The sequence below is a fragment of the Nerophis ophidion genome, linkage group LG04 (assembly GCF_033978795.1).
Source record: "Nerophis ophidion isolate RoL-2023_Sa linkage group LG04, RoL_Noph_v1.0, whole genome shotgun sequence".
Taxonomy (NCBI): Eukaryota; Metazoa; Chordata; class Actinopteri; order Syngnathiformes; family Syngnathidae; genus Nerophis; species Nerophis ophidion.
The window spans coordinates 3,533,922-3,550,136 of NC_084614.1; the positions used below are offsets into that span (position 1 = coordinate 3,533,922).

At 39.7% G+C, this 16,215-nt stretch overlaps 1 protein-coding gene across 1 annotated transcript in view; it reads right to left on the minus strand.

Moving 5' to 3' along the window:
- The window catches only part of LOC133551910 (replication protein A 70 kDa DNA-binding subunit-like), a 60,531-nt gene that overhangs the window by 2,098 nt on the left and 42,218 nt on the right, over positions 1-16,215 (minus strand). Inside the window, exons 13-16 of the mRNA XM_061899109.1 lie at positions 16,017-16,146; positions 6,509-6,682; positions 6,339-6,446; positions 2,560-2,646 (exon numbers count right to left, since the gene is read on the minus strand). Coding sequence (XP_061755093.1) covers positions 2,560-2,646; positions 6,339-6,446; positions 6,509-6,682; positions 16,017-16,146 — 499 coding nt within the window. The remainder of the gene's footprint in view (positions 1-2,559; positions 2,647-6,338; positions 6,447-6,508; positions 6,683-16,016; positions 16,147-16,215) is intronic.

A 16,215-nucleotide genomic window follows, 5' to 3' on the forward strand; every position in this document is an offset into this window, starting at 1 on the left:
ATATATATACATACATATATATATATATATATATATACACATATACACATATAGTATATATTTTATTCGTATAAATATATATTCATAAATAAATAATTATTTATAAAATGTATTGACTTAGAACATGTGACATAGTGTGAAATGTTTGGGGAGGAAATGCCGCCCATATTTGGTCATCAAGTCAGCTGGAAAGCCAGCAGAGCAGCGTTCATTATTTACAAAAGAGCGTCTGGCATGTGCAGCGGCATTCCACAAGCGCCTTGAAGACGCCGACGCGCTCTCGGCCTTTCCGCTCAGACGCCGAGAGCCGGCTGCCGGTCGCCAATTAGCGTGCGCATAACGAGGTCAATTAGGCTGAGACGCGCACACCGGCTAAATGCTAATTAATGAAGACGTTTGTCTTGCCATTGCACATACATCATGAGCCTGTCGTCATGACGATGCTAATTGGCATCGCGCCGTGTTTGTCCCCGCGGCGGTCAACAGTCACGGCGTGATGTCACGTAGATTACTGCTTGTGGCTGCCCCACAACAGCTCACTGGGGTTAGTTAGCCTGCGCCCCAAAAATGTCGCGCTTGAAGGTGACCTTGTCAAGTCAAGTTTTGTGAATACTGCACGACCCCCTTTTTGCAACTAAATCGCCGAGTTCCGTACGTACAAGCGTCGCACCTCCTGAAAACGCACAGAAAGCGAGTTGCATTCACCATCCTAGGAATTCTAAGCGTCAACATAAACATTGCAGCAATATAGAACCTGTAAAACTATGACTATTTACTAGGACCTAATTATCCTCTTATTAGAGTGTTGACATGACTATTCTATTCAACGTTCGTGTCACTAAATTAGAATAAAACACTTTATTTTAGTAAAACAATACTAAAAAAAACATTACAGACAAATGATTTGGTGCTACTTTGTTTCATTGTGACACATTATGATGGGACTGTCCGCCTAACAATGTATCATTATTAGGAATACATAAAAAATATTTATAATAATAATAACTTAAAAAACTAATTAAGTTAATATTTAATTACTTTTAGTAATCCGTAATAATTTATTAATTTTAATAATTTAAATAATGTATTATGGTACATTATTTAATAATTTAATTAATTTAATCGTAAAGATCTGTAGTAATTTAATAATTTATTGCTTTTAGTAATCCAAAATAATTTATAAATGTTAATAATTTAAATAATTAATTAATGTAATAGTTTATTACTTTTAGTAATTTGTAATAATTTATTAATTCTAATAATTTATTAACATACATAATTTACTAATTTATTTTCAATGATCGGTAGTAATTTATTAGTTTTAATAATTTAATTAATTAATTTAATGTATTACTTATAGTAATCTGTAATAATGTATTAATTTTGATAATTTTAATGATTTAAATAATCTATTAAGGTATATTACTTAACAATTTAATTAATTTAATTGTAATGATCTGTAGTAATTTAATAATTTATCGCTTCAAGTAATCCAAAATAATTTATAATTGTTAATAATTTAAATAATTAATTAAATGAATCATTTATTACTTTCAGTAATTTGTAATAATTTATTGATTCTAATAATTTAATAACTTATTAATGTACATAATTTAATAATTTATTTTTAATGATCGGTAGTAATTTATTAGTTTTAATAATTTAATTAATTAATTTAATGTATTACTTATAGTAATCTGTAATAATTTAATAATTTTAATAATTTTAATAATGTATTAAGGTACATTATTTAATAACTTAATTAATTTAATTGTAATGATCTGTAGTAATTTAATAATTTATAGCTTTTAGTAATCCAAAATAATTTATAAATGTTAATAATTTAAATATATAATTAATTTCATAGTGTATTACTTTTAGTAATTTGTAATAATTTATTAATTCTAATAATTTATTAATGTACATAATTTAATAATTTATTTTTAATGATCCGTAGTAATTTATTAATTTTAATAATTCAATTAATTAATTTAATGTATTACTTATAGTAATCTGTAATAATTTATTAATTTAAAAATGTATACATTTTAATAATCCATAATAATTTATTACTAATTTAATAATTACATACTGATTTAAACAGAAAACATTTTTTGATTGACTTAAACAACGTGATACTGAAAAATAAAATTAAACAAACTCCGTAAATAAGAACGTTCATATTGATCGACTCGGGAGCACAACACACAAAACATTTTCAATCTACAAAACAAAAATTAATAAAACAATTTGCGCTCATTTGTTTTAAGAATCCAAAATGAAGTCAGGATTCATGTCTGCAATGGTTATGTTTTGATACTGATAAAACGTGTACCGTATTGGAAAAGAACGGACTTAACACAGCTGCTCTGCCAGAGAATAAAAAGACATAGCAAGAGGGATCAGTGTTGCTAAATTTAGCAAGAAGTCATACGAAAAGAGCTCGCTTGTGAAGCCATTAAAAAACCCACAAAAACAATGAAAGTATTTCCTGACATATTTGTTTGCACATTTTTTGCCCTCCTTTGATAAAAGTGTGCAGTGATTGACAGCACTCACGTTGTACGTCTCCAGCTTGACCCGGGTCTTGAAGACGTGCGTGGTGTGGGTGACTTTCTTCAGCACTTCCTGGAAGGCGTCCTCATCCTACAAGTCACACAGCAAAGACTCGCTGACTCGAAAATGATTCCATTCAAAATCAACATTTCACATGAACTACCTACTCATTAAAAAAGCTCTGACAAATTTCTATTATTACTTCAAAGAAAACTGGTTTTGTTGAATAAAATTCGACCCAAACATTTAATGAAGTGGATTACAAGAAAGATTTGAACAAAAAATACAAATGTTTTTTGATCTTTTTGAATAGTGAATAATATTTATATAGCACTTTTCTCTAGTGACTTAAAGCGCTTTTACAAAGTGGAACCCATTATCTTTAAAAGCAGTGTGGGTGGCACTGGGAGCAAGTGGCGTGGGAGAAGTGTCTTGCCCAAGGACACAACTACAGTGACTAGGATGGTGGACGCGGGAATCGAACATGGAACAAAGCGTTACAAATAAAAATCGCGATTAATTAGAAAAAAAAATAGTTTTCTTGTACTTTAAAGTGGAGCTACTGTGTAATTTTTTTTATATTTTTTTAAAATATATATATATATTTTTTAAATTGATCTTTTTTGGATCAATTAAGAATCGTTACATAAGAATCGCAATTAATTCACAAATCAATTTTTTTTGACACCACTACTAAAAAATGTAGCTACTTTTTAGTGGTTTGAATGTTTGGGCACGCGATGAGTCGATCACATTCCAAATGCCAGGGTGAGGATTCCATTCCAATTTTTTCTTTTAAATTCGCACCAAAATTTTAATATAAAAACTTTTTAGAAAAGGTTAGAAAATCTCATTCTGGTTGCGTGAGGATGGCTTGAAAACTTACCTTTCAAAAAACATTCTTGAAAAAAAGGTTTTTTCAATGGAAAAAGAATAATGATAAAAATTATAAATGCTAAACATTTTTGTTTTACTTCCGCCCCAAAAATTTACTATAAAAACTTATTTTTTACAAAAGGTTGGAAAAACTCATTGTTTGCATGGAGTTGCCTGAAAACTTATCTTTCAAAAAACATTCTTGAAAGAAAAGTTTTTTCAATGTAAAAAAAAATGTACATGCTAATTTTTTTTTTTTTTTTAATTCCGTCCCATAATTTTACTATAAAAACTTTTTAGAAAAGGTTAGAGAATCTCATTCTGGTTGTATGGAGATGGCCCTGAAAACTTACCTTTCAAAAAACATACTTGAAAGAAAAGTTTTTTCAATGTAAAAAAAACAAAAAACAAATTTACAAGCTAATTTTTTTTTTTTTAATTCCGCCCCATTATTTTACTATAAAAACTTTTTAGAAAAGGTTAGAGAATCTCATTCTGGTTGTATGGAGATGGCCCTGAAAACTTATCTTTCAAAAAACATTCTTGAAAAAAAAAGTTTTTTTCAATGTAAACATTTTTTTAAGAAAATCTATATGCTAATTTTTTCTTTTAAATTCCGCCCCAATATTTTACTATAAAAACCTTTTTAGAAAAGGTTAGAAAATCTCATTCTGGTTGCATGGAGATGGCCTGAAAACTTACCTTTCAAAAAACATTCTTAAACATTTTTTCAATGTAAAAAAAAAAATTCTAAAAATTCTACATACCAATTTTATTTTTTTAATTCCGCCCCAAAATTTTATTAAAAACATTTTTTTAGAAAAGGTTGGAAAATCTCATTCTGTTTGCAGGGGGATGGCCTGAAAACTTACCTTTCAAAAAACATTCTTGAAAGAAATGTTTTTTTCAATGTAAAAAAAAAAAAAGAAAAAAATGTACATGCTAATTTTTTTTTTTAAACCCCGCCCCAAAATTTTACTATAAAAACTTTTTAGAAAAGGTTAGAAAATCTAATTCTGGTTGCATGGAGATGGCCTGAAAAATTCTTAAAAAAATGTTTTTTTCAATGTAAAAAAACTAAAGTAAAAAAATTAAAAAAGCTATATTCTAAAAAAAAAATTCTGCCCCAAAATTTTACCCCCAAAAAATAAAAAAAAAACAAAAAACCCCAAACATTTTATTCAAATACATTTTTGGAAAAATAAAAAAATAAATTTTGGAAACAAATTTTTTTGTAAGCTCACATTTTTTGTAAATGTACATGTAAAATATGTTTTTTTAAATGTGCCTCAAAATTGTATTTTCATTTTTTTTTCAAGTATTTTTCATTTTAAATCGATTATTTAAAATTATGACTGGATTTACAATCGATTCGATTCTGAATCAATTCAACATTAGTCTCTTTTTCAAAACAGGTTACAGGTTAAAAAGTTATTCTGGTTGCATGAAAATGGCCTGAAAGTGCATCTTTAAAAAAATCGTTCTTGAAAAAAAAATGTTTTTTATCTAACATTTTTTGTAAATGTACTTGTAATTTTTTTGCCCCAAAATTTTACCCCAAAAACTTTTTTTTCAAAAAACAAAACAAAAAAACAACATTTTTGTAAATACATTTTTGAAAAAATAAAAAAATAATTCTTGGAAACAAATTGTCTTGTAATCTCACATTTTTTGTAAATGTACATGTACATTTTTTATTTTTAAATCTGCTCTAAAATTTTATTTATTTAAAAAAATAATGTTTTTAAGTAGTTTTATTTTATTTTAAACCGATTTAAGCCATATGCTAAAAAAAAAAAAAAAATTCTGCCCCAAAATTTTACCGAAAAAAAATATTTTTTTCAAAATAAACAAAAAAAAATAATAATAATTTTCAAATCAATTTTTGGGCAAATTATAACTGTATTTATAATATATATTCTGGGATGAGCTGGCGACTTGTCCAAGGTGTACCGCGACTTCCGCCCGATTGTAGTTGAAATAAACACCAGCGCCCCCCGCGACCCCAAAGGGAATAAGCGGTAGGAAAATGGATGGATGGATTATGAAGCGGCGTGGCTCGGTCGGTAGAGGGTTCCGGGTTCGATCCCCGCTTCCGCCATCCTCGTCACTTTACCCACCTGCTCCCGGTACCACCCACACTGTTTTAAATGCTACTTAAGATATTGCCTTTCAGTATGTAAAGCGCTTTTTTTAAATCAATTTAAGCCATATGCTAAAAAAACATTTTTTTCAAAATAAACCCCCCAAAAAATACATTTTTTTTAAATACATTTTTGAAAAAATAAAAAAATAATTTTTGGAAACAAATTTTCTTGTAATCTCACATTTTTTGTAAATGTACATGTAAATTTTATTTTTATTTTTAAATCTGCTCCAAAATTTTTATTTATTCAAAAAAATAACGTTTTTAAGTAATTTTTTAAACCGATTTAAGCCATATACTAAAAAAAAAAAAAAAAATTCTGCCCCAAAATTTTACCGAAAAAAACTTTTTTTTCAAAATAAACCCCCCCCAAAAATACATTTTTTCAAATCAATTTTTGCGGTATAAAAATGGATGGATGGATTATGGAGCGGCGTTGCTCGGTCGGTAGAGAGTTCCGGGTTCGATCCCCGCTTCCGCCATCCTTGTCACTTTACCCACCTGCTCCCGGTGCCACCCACACTGCTTTAAATGCAACTTAAGATATTGGCTTTCACTATGTAAAGCGCTTTGGAGTCACTAGAGAAAAGCGCTATATAAATATAAATCACTTCACTATAATTGACTTGATTCAATTTGATTCTCTTAATTTTTTTTTTTTCAAATGGACTTTTGAACATTTTGACTGTGTGTGTGTGTGTGTGTGTGTGTGTGTGTGTGTGTGTGTGTGTGTGTGTGTGTGTGTGTGTGTGTGTCTCACCGTGTCCCTGAGACGCCCCAGCGCGTCGGCGCTCACACCCAGTAAGGCCTCCGCCGTCTCCTGGAAGCAGGTCACCCACTGGTTGTCCTCAAAGTCGGCTAAGTTGACCTGAACACAGACCGTGGATCATTTCCTCTGCCGGCCACTCGGGCATCGAACCTTGCACTCACGGAGAGGATGAATCTGTACTTGAAGTCGGGGAAGTCCTCGTCACACTTCTGGCAGTGGTAGCGTCCGTCCCGCTCCACCACCTTCTTGTTGCAGGAGGCGGCGGGGCAGGCGCGGTACAGACAGTTCTCCTTGCGTATGAAGAGAACCGTGGCCACGCAGCTGCAGTAGTCGGCCTGCACACACGTAATATGAATGTGACACTTCATATTTATATAGCGCTTTTCTCTGGTGACTCAAAGCGCTTTACATAGTGAAACCCAATATCTAAGTTCCATTTAGACCAGTGTGGGTGGCACTGGGAGTTAAGTGTCTTGCCCAAGGACACAACGGCAGTGACTAGGATGGCGGAAGCGGGAATCCAACCTGCAACCCTCGACAATTCAAGGAAATATGGTATACTCTGCTTGAAAAGTACCGGTTCCCAAAATTCTTATTATTTTTACAGGCATGACAGCGCGTCATTGTTGCTGGTTTTAGGAGCTGAGGAGCATGTTGGGCAGTGCACACACACCGAGTACTCACAAGCAGACACAGTGTGTAGACAGAAAAGGGAAAATGGACGCATTTTGGAGTAAAAAGTAAAAATAAAGGTGAAGTTATAACACTGAAACACCCTCAGGAAGAGCTGCTTTAAGACATGGCTAGCTAGAGGGAATCGAACCTGCACGGCCGCTCTACCAACCGAGCCAAACCGCCCCTCTAGAGTCAAATAGTCAAATTACCTGGTACGTGAAAACTGCTAATATTAGCATTTTAATATGCTAACATTTTTTTTTTTTAAATCTAATTTTAAACTTTTTTAAGCTAATTTTTCAGCTGTACACCTAAAGAGTCAAATAACTTGGTATGTGACACATGTTAATATTAGCATTTTAATATGCTAACTTATTTTTTAAATCTAATTTTAAACCTTTTTAAGTTAATTTCGCAGCTATAAACCTAAGAGTCAAAAACCTTGGTACGTGACACATGCTAACATTAGCATCTTAATATGTTAACTTTTTTTGTGGCTATTTTTTTTTACCTTTTTAAAGTTAATTTTGCAGCTGTACACCTAAGAGTGAAGTGAAGTGAATTATATTCATATAGCGCTTTTTCTCTAGTGACTCAAAGCGCTTTACAGAGTGAAACCCAATATCTAAGTTCCATTTAGACCAGTGTGGGTGGCACTGGGAGTTAAGTGTCTTGCCCAAGGACACAACGGCAGTGACTAGGATGGCGGAAGCGGGAATCCAACCTGCAACCCTCGACAATTCAAGGAAATATGGTATACTCTGCTTGAAAAGTACCGGTTCCCAAAATTCTTATTATTTTTACAGGCGTGACAGCGCGTCATTGTTGCTGGTTTTAGGAGCTGAGGAGCATGTTGGGCAGTGCACACACACCGAGTACTCACAAGCAGACACAGTGTGTAGACAGAAAAGGGAAAATGGACGCATTTTGGAGTAAAAAGTAAAAATAAAGGTGAAGTTATAACACTGAAACACCCTCAGGAAGAGCTGCTTTAAGACATGGCTAGCTAGAGGGAATCGAACCTGCACGGCCGCTCTACCAACCGAGCCAAACCGCCCCTCTAGAGTCAAATAGTCAAATTACTTGGTATGTGAAAACTGCTAATATTAGCATTTTAATATGCTAACATTTTTTTTTTTTAAATCTAATTTTAAACTTTTTTAAGCTAATTTTTCAGCTGTACACCTAAAGAGTCAAATAACTTGGTACGTGACACATGTTAATATTAGCATTTTAATATGCTAACTTATTTTTTAAATCTAATTTTAAACCTTTTCAAGTTAATTTCGCAGCTATACACCTAAGAGTCAAAAACCTTGGTACGTGACACATGCTAACATTAGCATGTTAACATTTTTTTTACCTTTTTAAAGTTAATTTTTCAGCTGTACACCTAAAGAGTCAAATAACTTGGTATGTGACACATGTTAATATTAGCATTTTAATATGCTAACTTATTTTTTAAATCTAATTTTAAACCTTTTTAAGTTAATTTTGCAGCTATACACCTAAGAGTCAAAAACCTTGGTACGTGACACATGCTAACATTAGCATCTTAATATGTTAACTTTTTTTGTGGCTATTTTTTTTTACCTTTTTAAAGTTAATTTTGCAGCTGTACACCTAAGAGTGAAGTGAAGTGAATTATATTCATATAGCGCTTTTTCTCTAGTGACTCAAAGCGCTTTACATAGTGAAACCCAATATCTAAGTTCCATTTAGACCAGTGTGGGTGGCACTGGGAGTTAAGTGTCTTGCCCAAGGACACAACGGCAGTGACTAGGATGGCGGAAGCGGGAATCCAACCTGCAACCCTCGACAATTCAAGGAAATATGGTATACTCTGCTTGAAAAGTACCGGTTCCCAAAATTCTTATTTTTATTTTTATTTTTACAGGCGTGACAGCGCGTCATTGTTGCTGGTTTTAGGAGCAGAGGAGCATGTTGGGCAGTGCACACACACCGAGTACTTACAAGCAGACACAGTGTGTAGACAGAAAAGGGAGAACGGACGCATTTTGGAGTAAAAAGTAAAAATAAATGTGAAGTTATAACACTGAAACACCCTCAGGAAGAGCTGCTTTAAGACATGGCTAGCTAGCGGGAATCGAACCTGCACACCCACTCTACCAAACTCGCACACCGCAGACCAGGGCTGACCAACCTTTTCGAAACCAAGAGCTACTTCTTGGGTACTGATTAATGCGAAGGGCTACCAGTTTGATACACACTTCAATAAATTGCCAGAAATAGTCAATTTGCTCAATTTACCTTTAATAGATAAATCTATGGCTCGGTTGGTAGAGTGGCCATGCCAGCAACTTGAGGGTTGCAGGTTCGATTCCCGCTTCCGCCATCCTAGTCACTGCCGTTGTGTCCTTGGGCAAGACACTTTACCCACCTGCTCCCAGTGCCACCCACACTGCTTTAAATGGAACTTAGATATTGGGTGTCACTATGTAAAGCGCTTTGAGTCACTAGAGAAAAGCGCTATATAAATATAATTCACTTCACTTCACTACATATATAAAAAAAAAGGGTATTTCTGTTTGTGGCTACGACAACCCGGACAAAATGTGGCATGACAGGTAATAGCTGAAATAATGCCAGACACGACAAGTCCGAATGACAATACAACGATCCAGGAACTGACACAAGACAAAAGGAGGTACAAATAGGAGCGGGCTGATTGGCAACAGGTGTGGCCAGATGCCAATCAGCTGCAGCTGGAACAAGACAGGAAGCTGACAAAATAAAAGCACTAGACAGGAACTAAGGACAGGAAATACTAAACACACTGTGGAGGAACACAGCACTCAGGGAACAAGACAGGAAGCTGACAAATTAAGAGCACTTGACAGGAACTAAAAGACAGGAAACGGACAAATGCAGAGGAAAAAACTAGAACATAGACAAACTGACAATGGGAGTGACATCAGACAATGAAAAAGCAGTAATAGGCTATGAAGACTTTAGACTTGAGTCTATGTTGGCGACCCGTTAAGATGCCAACTTGGTGACCTCTAAACTTCCTGTCAGTCAAATTATTTGTGACACTTCTGCCCCCCAAACACTGTTGTCCTAATTAGGAGACTTTCCCCCGTTAGCAAGATGCATCAAGAAGTCCACTGACATCTTTACTCCTGCCTGCCTCCTCACATCTGTGTCATGTGACCAAGACTCTTACATCTGTGTCATGTGACCAGGACCCTTACATCTGTGTCATGTGACCAGGACCCTTACATCTGTGTCATGTGACCAGGACCCTTACATCTGTGTCATGTGACCAGGACCCTTACATCTGTGTCATGTGACCAAGACTCTTACATCTGTGTCATGTGACCAGGACCCTCACATCTGTGTCATGTGACCAGGACCCTCACATCTGTGTCATGTGACCAGGACCCTCACATCTGTGTCATGTGACCAGGACCCTTACATCTGTGTCATGTGACCAAGACTCTTACATCTGTGTCATGTGACCAGGACCCTCACATCTGTGTCATGTGACCAGGACCCTCACATCTGTGTCATGTGACCAGGACCCTCACATCTGTGTCATGTGACCAGGACCCTCACATCTGTGTCATGTGACCAGGACCCTCACATCTGTGTCATGTGACCAGGACCCTCACATCTGTGTCATGTGACCAAGACTCTTACATCTGTGTCATGTGACCAGGACCCTTACATCTGTGTCATGTGACCAGGACCCTTACATCTGTGTCATGTGACCAGGACCCTTACATCTGTGTCATGTGACAAGGACCCTTACATCTGTGTCATGTGACCAAGACTCTTACATCTGTGTCATGTGACCAGGACCCTCACATCTGTGTCATGTGACCAGGACCCTCACATCTGTGTCATGTGACCAGGACCCTCACATCTGTGTCATGTGACCAGGACCCTTACATCTGTGTCATGTGACCAAGACTCTTACATCTGTGTCATGTGACCAGGACCCTCACATCTGTGTCATGTGACCAGAACCCTTACATCTGTGTCATGTGACCAGGACCCTCACATCTGTGTCATGTGACCAGGACCCTCACATCTGTGTCATGTGACCAGGACCCTTACATCTGTGTCATGTGACCAGGACCCTCACATCTGTGTCATGTGACCAGGACCCTTACATCTGTGTCATGTGACCAGGACCCTCACATCTGTGTCATGTGACCAGGACCCTTACATCTGTGTCATGTGACCAGAACCCTCACATCTGTGTCATGTGACCAGAACCCTTACATCTGTGTCATGTGACCAGGACCCTCACATCTGTGTCATGTGACCAGGACCCTCACATCTGTGTCATGTGACCAGAACCCTTACATCTGTGTCATGTGACCAGGACCCTTACATCTGTGTCATGTGACCAAGACTCTTACATCTGTGTCATGTGACCAGGACCCTCACATCTGTGTCATGTGACCAGGACCCTCACATCTGTGTCATGTGACCAGGACCCTTACATCTGTGTCATGTGACCAAGACCCTTACATCTGTGTCATGTGACCAGGACCCTCACATCTGTGTCATGTGACCAGGACCCTCACATCTGTGTCATGTGACCAAGACTCTTACATCTGTGTCATGTGACCAGGACCCTCACATCTGTGTCATGTGACCAGGACCCTTACATCTGTGTCATGTGACCAAGACTCTTACATCTGTGTCATGTGACCAGGACCCTCACATCTGTGTCATGTGACCAAGACCCTTACATCTGTGTCATGTGACCAAGACCCTTACATCTGTGTCATGTGACCAGGACCCTCACATCTGTGTCATGTGACCAGGACCCTTACATCTGTGTCATGTGACCAAGACCCTTACATCTGTGTCATGTGACCAGGACCCTCACATCTGTGTCATGTGACCAGGACCCTCACATCTGTGTCATGTGACCAAGACTCTTACATCTGTGTCATGTGACCAGGACCCTCACATCTGTGTCATGTGACCAGGACCCTCACATCTGTGTCATGTGACCAAGACCCTTACATCCGTGTCATGTGACCAGGACCCTCATATCTGTGTCATGTGACCAGAACCCTCACATCTGTGTCATGTGACCAGGACCCTCACATTTGTGTCATGTGACCAGGACCCTTACATCTGTGTCATGTGACCAGGACCCTCACATCCGTGTCATGTGACCAGGACCCTTACATCTGTGTCATGTGACCAGGACCCTCACATCTGTGTCATGTGACCAGGACCCTTACATCTGTGTCATGTGACCAGGACCCTCACATCTGTGTCATGTGACCAGGACCCTTACATCTGTGTCATGTGACCAGGACCCTCACATCTGTGTCATGTGACCAGGACCCTCATATCTGTGTCATGTGACCAGAACCCTCACATCTGTGTCATGTGACCAGGACCCTCACATCTGTGTCATGTGACCCTCACATCTGTGTCATGCGACCAGGACCCTTACATCTGTGTCATGTGACCAGGACCCTCACATCTGTGTCATGTGACCAGGACCCTCACATCTGTGTCATGTGACCCTCACATCTGTGTCATGTGACCAGGACCCTCACATCTGTGTCATGTGACCAGGACCCTTACATCTGTGTCATGTGACCAAGACCCTTACATCTGTGTCATGTGACCAGGACCCTCACATCTGTGTCATGTGACCAGGACCCTCACATCTGTGTCATGTGACCAGGACCCTTACATCTGTGTCATGTGACCAGGACCCTTACATCTGTGTCATGTGACCAGGACCCTCACATCTGTGTCATGTGACCAGGACCCTCACATCTGTGTCATGTGACCAGGACCCTTACATCTGTGTCATGTGACCAAGACCCTTACATCTGTGTCATGTGACCAGGACCCTCACATCTGTGTCATGTGACCAGGACCCTCACATCTGTGTCATGTGACCAGGACCCTCACATCTGTGTCATGTGACCAGGACCCTCACATCTGTGTCATGTGACCAGGACCCTCACATCTGTGTCATGTGACCAGGACCCTCACATCTGTGTCATGTGACCAAGACTCTTACATCTGTGTCATGTGACCAGGACCCTCACATCTGTGTCATGTGACCAGGACCCTCACATCTGTGTCATGTGACCAGGACCCTCACATCTGTGTCATGTGACCCTCACATCTGTGTCATGTGACCAGGACCCTCACATCTGTGTCATGTGACCAGGACCCTTACATCTGTGTCATGTGACCAGGACCCTCACATCTGTGTCATGTGACCAGGACCCTCACATCTGTGTCATGTGACCAGGACCCTTACATCTGTGTCATGTGACCAGGACCCTCACATCTGTGTCATGTGACCAGGACCCTCACATCTGTGTCATGTGACCAGGACCCTTACATCTGTGTCATGTGACCAGGACCCTTACATCTGTGTCATGTGACCAGGACCCTTACATCTGTGTCATGTGACCAGGACCCTCACATCTGTGTCATGTGACCAGGACCCTCACATCTGTGTCATGTGACCAGGACCCTCACATCTGTGTCATGTGACCAGGACCCTCACATCTGTGTCATGTGACCAGGACCCTTACATCTGTGTCATGTGACCAGGACCCCCACATCTGTGTCATGTGACCAGGACCCTCACATCTGTGTCATGTGACCAGGACCCTTACATCTGTGTCATGTGAACAGGACCCTCACATCTGTGTCATGTGACCAGGACCCTCACATCTGTGTCATGTGACCAGGACCCTCACATCTGTGTCATGTGACCAGGACCCTCACATCTGTGTCATGTGACCAGGACCCTTACATCTGTGTCATGTGACCAGGACCCTCACATCCGTGTCATGTGACCAGGACCCCTCACATCTGTGTCATGTGACCAGGACCCTCACATCTGTGTCATGTGACCAGGACCTTTACATCTGTGTCATGTGACCAGGACCCTTACATCTGTGTCATGTGACCAGGACCCTCACACCTGTGTCATGTGACCAGGACCCTCACATCTGTGTCATGTGACCAGGACCCTCACATCTGTGTCATGTGACCAGGACCCTTACATCTGTGTCATGTGACCAAGACCCTTACATCTGTGTCATGTGACCAGGACCCTCACATCTGTGTCATGTGACCAGGACCCTCACATCTGTGTCATGTGACCAGGACCCTTACATCTGTGTCATGTGACCAGGACCCTTACATCTGTGTCATGTGACCAGGACCCTCACATCTGTGTCATGTGACCAGGACCCTCACATCTGTGTCATGTGACCAGGACCCTTACATCTGTGTCATGTGACCAAGACCCTTACATCTGTGTCATGTGACCAGGACCCTCACATCTGTGTCATGTGACCAGGACCCTCACATCTGTGTCATGTGACCAGGACCCTCACATCTGTGTCATGTGACCAGGACCCTCACATCTGTGTCATGTGACCAGGACCCTCACATCTGTGTCATGTGACCAGGACCCTCACATCTGTGTCATGTGACCAAGACTCTTACATCTGTGTCATGTGACCAGGACCCTTACATCTGTGTCATGTGACCAAGACCCTTACATCTGTGTCATGTGACCAGGACCCTCACATCTGTGTCATGTGACCAAGACCCTTACATCTGTGTCATGTGACCAGGACCCTCACATCTGTGTCATGTGACCAGGACCCTCACATCTGTGTCATGTGACCAGGACCCTCACATCTGTGTCATGTGACCAGGACCCTTACATCTGTGTCATGTGACCAGGACCCTCACATCTGTGTCATGTGACCAGGACCCTCACATCTGTGTCATGTGACCAGGACCCTTACATCTGTGTCATGTGACCAGGACCCTCACATCCGTGTCATGTGACCAGGACCCTTACATCTGTGTCATGTGACCAGGACCCTCACATCTGTGTCATGTGACCAGGACCCTCACATCCGTGTCATGTGACCAGGACCCTTACAGCCGTGTCATGTGACCAGGACCCTTACATCTGTGTCATGTGACCAGGATCCTTTCATACGTCATGTGACCAGGACCCTCACATCTGTGTCATGTGACCAGGACCCTCACATCTGTGTCATGTGACCAGGACCCTTACAGCCGTGTCATGTGACCAGGACACTTACATCTGTGTCATGTGACCAGGACCCTTACATCTGTGTCAAGTGACCAGGACCCTTACAGCCGTGTCATGTGACCAGGACCCTTACATCTGTGTCATGTGACCAGGACCCTTTCATACGTCATGTGACCAACATATGTTGTCATACAAACAAAGTTATCGCGGACGCCCCTGCTTATTTCAGCGAGACAATGCCAAGCCACGTGTTACAACAGCGTGGCTTCGTAAAAAAATAATGCGGGTACTTTCCGGGCCCGCTTGCAGTCCAGACCTGTCTCCCATGGAAAATGTGTGGCGCTTTATGAAGCGTAAAATAGGACAGCGGAGACCCCGGACTGTTGAAGGACTGAAGCTCTACATAAAACAAGAATGGGAAAGAATTCCACTTTCAAAGCTTCAACAATTAGTTTCCTCAGTTCCCAAACGTTTATTGAGTGTCGTTAAAAGAAAAGGTGATGTAACACAGTGGTGAACATGCCCTTTCCCAACTACTTTGGCACGTGTTGCAGCCATGAAATTCTAAGTTAATGATTATTTGCAAAAAAAAATAAAGTTTATGAGTTTGAACATCAAATATGTTGTCTTTGTAGCATATTCAACTGAATATGGCTTGAAAAGGATTTGCAAATCATTGTATTCTGTTTATATTTACATCTAACACAATTTCCCAACTCATATGGAAACAGGGCTTGTAGATGCACAGTATGTATGTATAATTCATGTTGTAAACACACATGTGTATTTATGTAGCAAGGCTGGTCCCAAAGAGGGAGGCACAGGTGTGAAGAAGGTGAGAAGTACAAGAGTGTGAGTGTGAGTGTGAGTGTGTGTGTGTGTGTGTGTGTGTGTGTGTGTGTGTGTGTGTGTGTGTGTGTGTGTGTGTGTGTGTGTGTGTGTTTTACCGTCTCACTGTGTCCCATCAGTTCTGTCTTGATGTCGCTGAGAAACTTCCAGTTGGTCCTGACTTCTCTGCCCATGGAGCGTAACTCTGTCAAGGACTGGCTGTGGAGGGAGTGTCCCACCTGCTGGTACCTGCACACACACACACACACAACACCTGTTTGTACCTGCACACACACACACACACCTGTTTGTACCTGC